The sequence below is a fragment of the Selaginella moellendorffii genome, unplaced genomic scaffold (genome assembly GCF_000143415.4).
Source record: "Selaginella moellendorffii unplaced genomic scaffold, v1.0 SELMOscaffold_52, whole genome shotgun sequence".
Lineage (NCBI taxonomy): Eukaryota > Viridiplantae > Streptophyta > Lycopodiopsida > Selaginellales > Selaginellaceae > Selaginella > Selaginella moellendorffii.
The window spans coordinates 1,067,687-1,079,410 of record NW_003314313.1 but is presented as its reverse complement, the minus strand read 5'-3'; the positions used below and the strand labels follow the sequence as shown (position 1 = coordinate 1,079,410).

The window sequence follows — 11,724 nt, the reverse complement described above, 5'->3', positions numbered from 1 at the left end:
GCAGCCTGATTGTAAGCTTCCAGGTACCTGTTTAGAAAAAAGATAAGATCATTAGATGTAAGTCATGCGGGTTAAACAGCGTCCACTCACTGCATCTTTGCTTTCTGTGCCTTCTCAAGAGGAGTGTCTGTCCATACGCTCGTATCTCCTCGCCCAGTCTTCTCAGTCTTGCTAAAGAATGTTGAATGCATGCTCGGAGGTCCAGCCTGTAGACATAGACATCATATTTTATGTGCTACTGGACGCACCGCAGTCCATTGAATGAAGTTACCTGTCTTTCTGGTGGAAGAACAGTCATCCATTCGTCCCGACTTGGAGCTTTTGGCGCTGTTCCAAGAAGCTCATCATCTCCAGCCAACGCTATTTCGCCTGTAATGGACTCGAAGTTCTAAGCTCACAAAGAGAAAACAAAAGTGGAATAGTACCTCGCATGCGCCTCCACTGAGCAGCCTCCCGAAGGGACCGCAACTCAACCTGCAAAATCAAGACCGTCGGTGCATGTCACATAGCCTCAAAATGCCATAGTACCTCCTCTTCCTCCTTTCTTTTCCTTTCGGATATAGTGTGGTCAATTGCCGCTCTCTGTGGAATGGTATTAAGCATTTTAGTCACGACAGGAGGCTTTCGAATGTTTTTCATACCTTTACAGGATCTTGAAGCTCTTGGAATGCTTTATTTATGGTTGTAAATGCATCTTGTGCGTGAGGATGAGCGCATTTATCCGGGTGAACGAGGAGCGACAACTTCCAGTACCTGAGAAAAGATACACAAATCACGACTTGAGTGAAGGAAGAAAAAAGAAAAGCGAACCTTTTCTTGATCACTTCTGCAGTTGCATCTGGCTTGACGCTCAAGATGTGATACGCATCTCTCATATCCGGATCCAGTATTCTAGTGACCTGAATAAAAGGTTCCTCAAGATATAACCAACATGGAGAAGAAACATACCTCTTCAAATCGCTCAGCTTCATTTACAGATTCTGCCTCGGCAACAATTGCGGGCGGAGGAGGACCAACAAAAGGATCTTGGTCCAGTTCTTCTTCCGCTTTTCTGAAATACAAACTTATACTATATCGAAATAGCTTTTCAGAAAGTCACCTCAAAGCATCCTCGGCCTCTGTTACTCTTGCTGCTGCCGCCAACATATCTGGAGTCGGCATAGTCGGACCTATCACCCTGCAAGAGATAGAAAGATAAAAAACGAGCGTTTTGCAAACTAAACACGACTACCTGGGAGCCGGAGGACGTTCTGCGGGTCCAATCCCATGAGACTCTTTTCTTTCGATCGCTTCCTCTTCTTCTTTTGGAGCAGCATCAGGCACGCCTTTCAAAACTTCTGCCAACGTCGAGAGCGTGGGATTCGACCCTTCAGGCAGTAAGTAAACTCGATCTACCTTCGAAAGTTTCAGCGCTTTGAACAGCTTGAAAAGAAGCTCTCTAAGTTTCTCGTCCGGGATGCCACTAACATCGACTCCTTGGCCACTATCAACCATATGGAGAAGCTGAGCCAAAAGAAAGAAGAGGCGAAATTAGGATTGATCGAAGCTTTGCTAGATAGGAGAAGAATGCTGTACCTGCTTGAGCTCGCCGGAGAGTGCTGGAAACTCGAGGAGAATTTCGTTTGCCACAATCTCAGGCGCCACCAGTTCTTCATCACCGCCATTTACTTCCAGACTCCTGCTCTTGCTCTCTAAATCATCCTTCCTCTTCCTCTCCTTCCTCTTCTTCTCCTTCTTCCTCTCCTTGCGCTTCCTTCTCCTTCTCTCGTCCTCACTGCTGCTGCTATAGCCACTGCTGCTGGCTTCCTCGTTGCTGGATGGATCGCAATGTCTACCTCGTTTCCGGTGTTTGGATTTGTGACGCCGCGCCTCCTCATCGTCCGAATGCCGCAGCTTCCTCCGCTTCTTCTTCTCCCGCGCCATACCCGACCTATACTTACAAACCCTAAATGCAATAAAAAAACACTTTCAACCTTTATGATCTAATGGCTTAGATAACTTTGACAGTCAATGAGAGTCAATGGAGTCAACGCTTTCGTTTTTCTAAGTGAATCCATCACTAAACAAGCAAACTTTGATTGGAAGCTGGGGAAGGGCTTTGAAACTAGACTACTCTTTGATTTGGCTGAGAATCCGCCGGGTTTGCGACGACTTGCTCTCGCTCAGTGCTTGCTCGAGCTGCGCACAAATCTCTCGCAGCGTCTTGTAGTCGGCCTGCAAGTAGTGAACTTTTCTCGCGGGCGGTGATGGATGATCCACTCCTCGCAAAAAGCTGGGACTAGAGGTTGTAAGCTTGAGCAGGAACGATGGTCGGGATGGGCTGTGTGATCTCCGGTTCGCAACCTGAAAAACTTTGTTCTTCAGCTTCTTCTTCCAAGACAGACAGAAAACAAATAATCGTACCTCCACATCGAGCCTCCACTCGAGAGACTTGTATATCGGAGCTGTGACGAGCGGGAAAGAAACCACCGATCGAATCGATGGGAGCTGCTCGCTGTAGAAGCTGGCTATTGTCTCGCTTACTTGATCCTGGTAACCCAATCTAGCGAGGAAATCCACCATGCGATCCCCGGGAACGTTGAGCTTGGCAGCACGGGCAAGAGCTCGAGACAATAGCGAGACAGTGTGGCGGACGTCTTCCTCGTTGGTGTTGAGGCGTCTGGCAGCCGCGGCAAACCCTTTGGAGCTCGGAGCCAAATTCTCCCCTCCTCCTCCGGCAACGATATTCTTCACAGCCACCCTCGCGAAATCCAGCGCCACTGCAGTAAAACTGTGAGATAGCGCGAGCGATAGGAACAAACACATACCTTGGGGATCCGAAGAACACGCTGTCATCGCCATAGCTCGCTTATGTAGTAAGCAAAATTTAACCTTTAACCGGGTTTTACCATTTTTTAGAGGGAAAATACAGGATCAACGTGATCCTTGGCTGCCGCGGTCTATAGCTCTTACGTAAGTGTGAGTTTGAAATACTTTCCTCTTAGTTCTTGTCCAAGATTGGGCGCTTAATGGCAGAGTAGACAACTTTGATGACTTCCTGGTTTGCATTTTCCGTGAACACTTCTTGATCGAGTTTCTCGATCATCTGCCAGACCTGTCGAGTGAACCGTTTAGAAAGGCAGAGACCAAGTTCTAGTAGCCTACCTCTGCGGCGTACTGGCGACAAAATGCCTCAAGGTGTCCCATCGTGCATCTTTGCCAGTGCTTGAGCTCCTCGTTCGGATGATCTTCCCCCTTGCTTGCCACACTGGTAGTGATTCCAGCGTTAGGGAAGAATTCAAACCGATTTTTTGTACCTTTCATTCTGGTTTTCGTTGTTCTCGTTGTTATTGCCTTCTGTTGCAGCTGCAGAAGGATCAGCGTCGACATCCATAGGTTCCGGCTCCGCAGTATCAGCACCATCAGCGTCACTTTTTGAAAGCTTGGAAGATATAGTTGACACAAGGTTCTGGAACACCAAACACACAAGCGTCTGCATTTAAACTCGGTATGTTAGCGAACGTTTTAAAAAGGAAAACTAAAGGTCATACGTCTTGCTCCCTGAGAGCTCCCGAGAGTAAAGCCTCCTTCGTTTCAAGTAGATCCTGAGCAGCAGTTTGTCGACCTCTTGCTTTTACAACCGTCGTTTTGACCCACTCCATCTTAGACGTAGCTTGTTTCCGTGCATCGTCAGTCTCGGCCGAATCAATGAGCTCTTGAACGTTCGATCGGTTTCTTTCGGCTTTGCTAACTGCTCCATCAGCTTCGTCTAGTGCTCTTTTAGCGTTTACCACATCCCTTTGAAGGTCTGCGGTGCGATTGCCTGCCTTATTGATTGCATTTCCCAGAAGCTGAAACACAGGAAAAACTGTTAATCATAGTCCAATATCCTTCGTCAAAAAACGCCTACCTCCCAGACCCGGCCAGAAGTGTGAAAAGTTTGAACGTTTTCGTCCTTAAAGGACCACCTGATAACTGCCAGATTGGATACCAACCTGTAGCCCATCATGCGGTCCACCACAATCGCGATCATTTGAGATGAATTCTGCCAGAACCTGGCAACCTCGTCGATCACATGTACTTGTAACGTCTCATCTGGTGCAAGCGTAGCAATGAGTTGACCATATCTCTCGAGCACAGTGACCATGTGTGTGAAACTTTTTGACCCCAAGTTGAGAAGTGTTTGAAGAAGGATCTCGATTGCAACTTTTTGACCAGCAGCAGGAACAATCTTGCTTTCAAACCACGACTCTATGTCTTTCATTCCCTTCTTTGTTTTGATCTGTGCCAGTAACTCAGAAGCAAACCCCGTCTCTGTCTCCAAACCTTCTACTTGGTTGTCCCGACTAAATCTGAACTCTGGAGTGTTTTTTGGAGGAAGCAAGTCACAGAGCTTTGGAGAATCGTCCAAACTCTGCCATTCAGATTTCACAGGTGAGAAAAGCTCCAAAGCATTGTCAAATTCCTTGCCTGTTTCACTCTTTCCCAATATGACAAGCGAACTTCCTTCTCCAACGTCTCCTGAACAAAGACTCGTTGAGGTGACCATGCCGGTTGCTCAGCAACGTGAGCAAAATCGCTCCATGGCCAGATAAATTGAAAATTAGACCTGCGAGCAGCCTGTTAAAACCATGGAAGCAAAATCAAAATATAGGACTGTACATGTGATGAGAAAGCCATGTGCTGAGACGAGATCTGCATTCAACATCTAGCTCACTAATTCTGCTGAACAGATTTCGTACGACCGCAGCAAGCAAGCCCGGAAAAGAACCAGGTAAAGCCTGCAAGATAGAAAAAAAAAAGTAAGAAAAGAAAGCTTGATAACAGGGGGGGATTGGAACAAAGCTAACCTTGCAGAGATCAATAATAACTATAGTGTAATAAATCAGCTTAAAAGGAGGCTTGGGAAGTAAAAGCATCTGGCGGAGAAACAAATATCAGGTTTGTAGACGCGAATAAACTTCTTACCTGTCCGAAAACAACTTCAGCCATAAGGTAGTCGTAACGAAATGGCACAGGCAGCCCTACCATGAAAGCTGCGCATTCTTTGCGACTAAACAAGACGATCCGGTAATTACAGAGATTCGAATGGTAGCTTCCACGTACCTCCCATTCAAGTACAACATTATATCCAGCAAATACTCTTCCACAATGAAGCAATCGATAGGGGCCATATCCTAGAAAAACAACAATTAGTACGAGGAAAGAGAAGAGTTATTTCAAGTACCTTCTCTGAATTTTCTGGAGGAAAAACCCGCAAACGACCGGTTCTTTGAGGGTATTTGGTTTCCGCTTCATGAGTTTGCCTCCCAAAAGCCAAATCCTTTGGACCAGTATGTGGTTTTGGTATAGCTGGGCAAGCTAGAGCCTTCAGCTGGTGAAGGGTCTGAGACGTCACTAGTCGAGATTCGAAAGAAGCATATGGCCTCGGAACTGGCAAAAGCATAAACGATTAAGAAGGTCCAATTATTTTTTAAGGAACAGACCACTGTCAGCTTTCCATCCAGCTTGTTGCAATTGTTGTGTCCTGGACCAAAACTCCTGTACGTAGTCCTGTATGAAAACAGCTTTAGTGCGCGCAGACGAAAGACTTTTCGAACAGTACTTGACCCGTGATTGGAGAAGTTCCACTAGAATCCACGTAGAAAGGAGTGAGTAAGGAATCCGGTCTCTGCATTCTAAGGCTAAAATATGCCTCTACAGCAGCCATAACCCGCTCAAGCTCCTCCGGAGCTCGCTACAACAGAGAAAAACCATCTTCTTAACCATGATGCCGGTATGAGGACACAACATTACCTCTTGCAGCTCGAATCCACACCAAGGAAGCGATGACAGGATACACGAAACGTAGAAGTCAGCTCGCGGCTGCCAGGCCGGGTTTCCAACTTCTTCATCAACAGTAGTTGCGGCTGAAGACAGGAGCGTTTCAAACACTTCAACGAGGGAGGTGGACGAGATGACGTTATTGCACATCTAAAAGAGAAAAAAAAAACCATAACGTCTGAGAAACTAGCGAAGAAAAACATATATCGACCTTACCAACACCGCCAGGAACCGTAAAAGTATTCTCAATCTGTTACAATCCTCGGTATTGAGTGCATCCTGACAGGAACGAGCTGAGAATTCCTCAAGAAAATGAAGAAGCAAGAATTTACCTGGAGCCGACTGTGAACTCTCTCAACGATTCGAGAAACAAAATTTGCCTCCTCTATGTTCGTGAGACCAACCTTCACGAAAGAAAACAGATGAGCTCTCCACTAGATTCTCGGTTTTAAGCTTACCACAGCGCCATAAAAGGGCAGCTTGTGTGGAAGCTCCTCGGCACACTGGATCAAAACCTGCAACACAAGGCTCAGGCCAAAATGTCCAGGCGCATCACTCTCCGCAGACTTACATCGAGAATCTCGTCCTCGTACTGCCTCAAATCCCTCGCGATGACCATGGAGCACGTCTCCTGCGACCCCGGATGAACGAATGCCTAGCGATGGAAGAAACTTACAATGTGCTCGTCAGCTTCCGCCTGCCCATACTCGGGGCAGCGATCGCCAATCCGGATCACGTAGCCGCGCCAAGACGCGTCCGCCTCGCTACTCCCCATGCTACTCGCGACCACGAGCCCTAACCCTCGGAAGAGGTTTTAGCCAACGGCTGTGATCAACTTAACGGTCGGAGCATATTCTTCCAATTAAACTAATCTAATCATGATTAGACTAACCCATGGTCCTGTGGTCTAGTGGTCAGGACACTGGACTCTGAATCCAGTAGCCCGAGTTCAAATCTCGGCAGGACCTGTGGAAGTTTCAGTACCTTTTGTTTGGTGGCAAAAGATCCACTGCTGGGGAGTAAATGCCAATAAATTTCAGGCATTCTTTAGACCCAAAAAGAGTCACAAAAAATATCCTCCCAATTCAAAGGGGGGGATGGACAACAAGAACAAGATCAGAACACCCCAAGCTCTATCTCTAGAGATTGATTTTAGGTTTAGGGCTTGTGAGTTCTCTCTCTTCTACCAGAAAACTTGTCTTGGTTGGTCCTTTGCTGGCTATTACTGCAGACAGTCTGATGTTGTAGCTGCATTCAATTCTCTCATTTAAAGTCTTGTGGGTGCAACAAAATGCCACACAGGCCAGGGCATTTAAAAAAAAGGCAGGTCCTTTTTTAACAGTGGAATAACTGTAACCTAGATTCCATATTCCCTCCCCATAACCCTAAGATTTGGAGATTTTCCCGGGATTGATTCTTTGAAAAGAATCCAGTGGATGACAGCTTGGAGATGTGCGCGAAGTTGCGACCTCGCGAAAAAAAAAAAAAAGAGACACGCTCCTACCTAGCTAACCCGACGTGCGACGCGTCTTTAGAAAAAGTTGGGGTTTGCCAGGACGAAGAAGATCCAAAACTTGGACTAGAAAACAGGACACACCCCTCTTTTCAAACGAGAATCCTTAGAAATTGCGTGAAAACCATCATCCCCATCGTTGATTTGCTGCATGATTGCGAAAGTCGCTAACGATCGAGTGTATGTGTGTGTTGCTGCCACCGCGGGGAAGAATCCTATCCCATGCCAGAGCAAAAAAAAAAAAACAAAAAAAATTCCAAATAAAAAGTTGGCATTCCAAAGAAGAACGCGTTAAAGAACACTCAAAAAAGATCAAGCGAGGGGAGTGAAGAAGAGAGAGCGTGGTTTTACATAAATTAATACGCTCGCGAGTCAGTCCAGCTGCCTGCCCGGCCTGGCCGCGCTAAAGTTTTCATTCACGGTTTGCGTGGTTCCAGTTTCCAGGCACACTGGAAACAGTGGTCGCAGAGCTCTGATCCATTGATCCATCGACAACACCAGCGAGAGAAGAAGAGAAAGAGAAAGGAGGTGTTCTCTCTTAGATCTTCCTCTCTTCTAGAACTTTAGAAAGCTAGATCGACAGAGATAGATAGATCGATCGATCGAGTGCTATAGACTGTAAGAACGAACAGAGGAGAAGAGCTCTCTCGCGAAAGGATATGCAATGGAGCGGCAAGAACATCAAAGGCTTCTCCTCCCTCTTCTACTTCTTCTCGTGCTAGGAGCTTTCTCGCGATTTGGGTCAGCGCAGCGAGGGTCGCTGGTGGGCGATGAGTTTGCGGCGATTCAAGCGTGGAAGAGGGCAATCACATCCGACCCTGGCAACGTAACCGGCTCGTGGATCGGGCCGGATGTGTGTAGCTACAAGGGGATCTTTTGCTCGCCATCGCCAGACAATGCCTACGAGCGAGCGGTCACTGGCATCGATCTCAACCACGCGCGCCTCTCGGGTCGATTGGTCCCCGAGCTCGCCAATCTCAAGTACCTCGCGCTCTTCCACATCAACACAAATTTCTTCCGCGGCACCGTCCCATCCTCGTTCCGCCGCCTCGCCTTCCTCTTCGAGCTCGATCTTAGCAACAATCTCTTCTCCGGGGTGTTCCCATCGGTGGTTCTCGAGATCCCCAGCCTAGCCTACTTGGATCTCCGCTACAATCTCTTCATGGGCTCTGTTCCACAGGAGCTCTTCCAGCGCCCTCTGGACGCGATCTTCATCAATAACAACCGCTTCCAGTGCGAGATCCCGGAGAGCTTTGGATCCTCGCCCGCCAGCGTGATCGTGCTCGCCAACAACAACCTCCAGGGCAAGATCCCGGCCAGCATCGGCAACATGTCGAGAACGCTGGAAGAGCTCATCATCCTCAACAACGAGTTCTCTGGCTGCCTCCCATTTGGCACTGGGCTCCTCTCCTCGGCCACCGTCTTCGATGTGAGCTTCAATCTCCTCGGGGGCGAGCTGCCCACATCCATCTCCAGGATGGGTCGCGTCGAGGAGCTCATCCTCGCGCACAATCTCTTCACTGGCCCCGTCCCGGCGGCGATTTGCGACCTCCCCAGCTTGAGGAACCTCTCCATCGCGGACAATTTCTTCACCAGCGTCAGCAGCCACTGCTTGCGATCGAGAAGAGGTATCGTGTTTGATGATTCGGGCAATTGCATCGCGGGCCAGCCAGCGCAGAGGCCCGCCGACGAATGTAGGTTCTACAAGGAGGAGCCACTCTCGTGCTATCCCACGCCATTCATCCCATCCCCTGTTCCAATCCCAATCCCCAAGTCGCCGCCTCCATCGCCGCCACGGGCATCACCGCCGCCAGTGATTGTTCCTCCATCGCCGCCACCAGTCCAATCACCCCCTCCGGTTCCAGTCCATCCACCATCGCCACCTCCGGTCCAATCGCCGCCTCCTCCTCCACCAGTTTACTCCCCACCACCGCCACCACCGCCACCCCCGCCGCCAGTTTACTCCCCACCTCCGCCACCACCTCCCCCACCGCCGCCACCTCCAGTCTATTCACCGCCGCCTCCACCACCGCCTCCGCCTCCTGTCCACTCACCACCACCGCCACCGCCCCATTTCTACTCTCCTCCGCCGCCACACATTTACTCCTCCCCACCACCACCTCCGCCTTCACCATCGCCACCGCCGCCACAGATTTACCCCTCGCCTCCTCCGCCATCACCCTCACCACCACCACCAGTGGCCCACATTTACCCCTCACCACCGCCGCCATCGCCTCCCCTGGTCTATCCCTCCCCACCACCACCATCACCGTCGCCGCCTGTTTACCACTCACCACCGCCACCGTCACCGCCGTGCGATAACGAGTGGATGCCAACGCCGGCGCCTCCTGGGAAGTCGCCTCCGCCGCCGGCGCCACAGTATCACTACGAGTCACCGCCTCCTCCATCGCCACACTACTATTTCTCGCCGCCACCGCCATCTCCACCCCCGCCTTATCACTCCCCGCCACCTCCGCCGCCTCCACCACCACCACCATCGTCACCAGATAATTACTACCAATATCCATCGCCGCCACCTTTTGCGCCGCCACCTCCAGAGTATAAGAAGTGAGATCTCTAGAAAGCTTTGAGAATGGGAGAGGAAATGAGTGGTGGAGTTGGATCAAATGGGCAACAAGGAAGATTTGGAAAAAAGATTTTTTGGGGGCACTGCTGCTGTTACAAACACACACTCACACGAGCAGAGATTTTGAGCCAAAGTCACACTTTGTACGTAATTTTCTCTTACGATGCTCTTCGTTCCCTCGGGGATAGTTGATGACGAGCAAAGAATAAAACCAAGATCTCTTTTGTTTGATGTGTTTTTCAAGCGGTTTCGATGTTCTTCTCTAGAGCAGTCAAGCTATCAAGTTTGTTGATCCATCTAGCGACGATTTCAATTTGCGCTCACCACCATCTTTGCTTTTGTAGTAAGCTTTTCATCCTGCCATTGTCTGGGAATTTAATTTGGGTACTTGCAACTTTGACAAGCAGCAATTATCTTACGAAAGTCCAGTGCTCCAATTCAAACCGAGATCTCGATACAGAAGTTACGATCGATCGAGTAAACGACTCTTGCGCGAAAAACGAAAAAAAAAGAAGAAGAAAAGAAGAAGGAATTATTTAGAGAATACCTCGAGACGTGCAGCGTTGTCGAGGAGATGCCGGTCTCCACATGTGCCTCGTCCACAAATCTCCTCGGCGACGTAACAAGGATGGATGGGCTCTTAGACTAAACAACTTAGAAAAACATGTCGCTAATCCGTGCTTTTGTTGCGCTTGTCGCCATTCACCAATGCTGGTGCACAGCTTTAGGCAGGACGAGCGTCAGGAAAGCCCGTGGCTCCAGCTTTTCTCATCCGATCTCGCGATCTCACCATAATTCTCCGGACAAAAGTCATGGCGCGAGAAAGAAGATGGGAATTCTTTTTCAAAACAATCTAAGCAGAGTTTAGAAAGGAGCAAACCGAATTTCCATGGCTGTGGACGAAGAGCGACCCACACTTTCCTGCATCACACAGCGTACATAGCAATGGTACAACTTAGAAAAAAGAGCTCTACCTGCCGTCCAAGGAGATAAGCCTATGGCTCCTTTCGTCCAGAGCCACCACCAGGAACTAGAAAAACAAGATGGTTCCAGAAGAACTTTTCAAGCTTGCGTACCATCCAGATGATTGCGTCGAATGATCCGTAGCGTGGTGGTGCTGCTAGTGCCTGCTGCTCAGCTCTTGCGCAGTGTGTGTGTGTCGCCAGGAATCTCCACTTTAGCCTCCGACTTTCGCTTTCGAAGCCAGCTTCTTCAAAGTGCAAATTGTGGAAGCCATCATCTCCAGCTGCAGCACTGAGGCGAGTACCATTGTCTCGCAGGCTTCCGCTGTTAACGAATGACTAGTCTCCACTGAAACATGCCTCTCACAAAGTCCCAGTCGTTAGCCATTGTCGCTCCACCCGTTGCTTCCGTAAGAAACAGGAACAGTGCTAGCAACAGCGACGCGATCGAGACACGAGCTGGAAAACCATCCACCACCAGAGCGTCCTTCGTCCATCTGGAGATCAATCGTCACTTCCATGGCCAGAATCCATTCGCTGCTCGGGACGACGTTGTGCAGGGCCTTGGAAGGACTCTTCAAGCAGGGCAGTCTCTATAACTTAGTGAGAAGCTGTTCAACTGGAGCTCCTAGATCGACCGAACTTTCCCGGTGTTTTGTCAAGAGCACTATCTTCCCCGCGTCTTTCAGACTGAAGACCACAAATCTTTTGCTATAATGCATGAACTCACGGAACCCTGTTGTCGAGCATATTAGTTTAGATTCCTTTAAGTATTTTAATAGAGAGGGCCTATTAGCTCAGTTGGTCAGAGCGTCGTGCTAATAACGCGAAGGTCGCAGGTTCGAGACCTGCATGGGCCA

At 49.1% G+C, this 11,724-nt stretch overlaps 4 protein-coding genes and 2 non-coding genes across 6 annotated transcripts in view; 3 read left to right on the top strand and 3 right to left on the bottom strand.

Moving 5' to 3' along the window:
* The window catches only part of LOC112350633, a 2,254-nt gene extending 331 nt beyond the window's left edge, over positions 1-1,923 (bottom strand). The window contains exons 1-7 of the mRNA XM_024687130.1: positions 1,776-1,923; positions 1,576-1,649; positions 1,232-1,503; positions 949-1,051; positions 811-899; positions 642-753; positions 426-474 (exon numbers count right to left, since the gene is read on the bottom strand). Of these exons, the coding sequence (XP_024542898.1) occupies positions 426-474; positions 642-753; positions 811-899; positions 949-1,051; positions 1,232-1,503; positions 1,576-1,649; positions 1,776-1,923 (847 nt within the window). The remainder of the gene's footprint in view (positions 1-425; positions 475-641; positions 754-810; positions 900-948; positions 1,052-1,231; positions 1,504-1,575; positions 1,650-1,775) is intronic.
* A 98-nt stretch (positions 1,924-2,021) lies between these two features.
* Positions 2,022-3,046, bottom strand: LOC112350595 (COMM domain-containing protein 2-like). The gene is made up of 3 exons (XM_024687034.1): positions 2,808-3,046; positions 2,404-2,759; positions 2,022-2,343 (listed from the first exon to the last, which is right to left on the bottom strand). The coding sequence occupies exons 1-3, from the start codon at positions 2,839-2,841 to the stop codon at positions 2,110-2,112; spliced, it is 624 nt and encodes a 207-aa protein (XP_024542802.1). The 5' UTR covers positions 2,842-3,046; the 3' UTR covers positions 2,022-2,109.
* Positions 2,866-6,612, bottom strand: LOC9635931 (nuclear cap-binding protein subunit 1). Its single transcript, XM_024687033.1, has 19 exons — positions 6,479-6,612; positions 6,374-6,433; positions 6,261-6,317; positions 6,135-6,206; positions 6,019-6,081; positions 5,776-5,952; positions 5,585-5,716; positions 5,466-5,532; positions 5,207-5,412; positions 5,086-5,156; positions 4,948-5,032; positions 4,830-4,898; positions 4,642-4,760; positions 4,450-4,588; positions 3,890-4,393; positions 3,531-3,830; positions 3,297-3,472; positions 3,145-3,247; positions 2,866-3,094 (listed from the first exon to the last, which is right to left on the bottom strand). The coding sequence occupies exons 1-19, from the start codon at positions 6,575-6,577 to the stop codon at positions 2,981-2,983; spliced, it is 2,613 nt and encodes an 870-aa protein (XP_024542801.1). The 5' UTR covers positions 6,578-6,612; the 3' UTR covers positions 2,866-2,980.
* An 86-nt stretch (positions 6,613-6,698) lies between these two features.
* TRNAQ-CUG lies at positions 6,699-6,770 on the top strand. The gene has a single exon. It is a non-coding gene; the product is annotated as a tRNA-Gln (tRNA).
* An 869-nt stretch (positions 6,771-7,639) lies between these two features.
* Positions 7,640-10,145, top strand: LOC9635259 (leucine-rich repeat extensin-like protein 3). Its single transcript, XM_024687234.1, has one exon. The coding sequence runs from the start codon at positions 7,980-7,982 to the stop codon at positions 9,885-9,887; it is 1,908 nt and encodes a 635-aa protein (XP_024543002.1). The 5' UTR covers positions 7,640-7,979; the 3' UTR covers positions 9,888-10,145.
* Positions 10,146-11,650: 1,505 nt separating this feature from the next.
* On the top strand, positions 11,651-11,724 carry TRNAI-AAU. The gene has a single exon. It is a non-coding gene; the product is annotated as a tRNA-Ile (tRNA).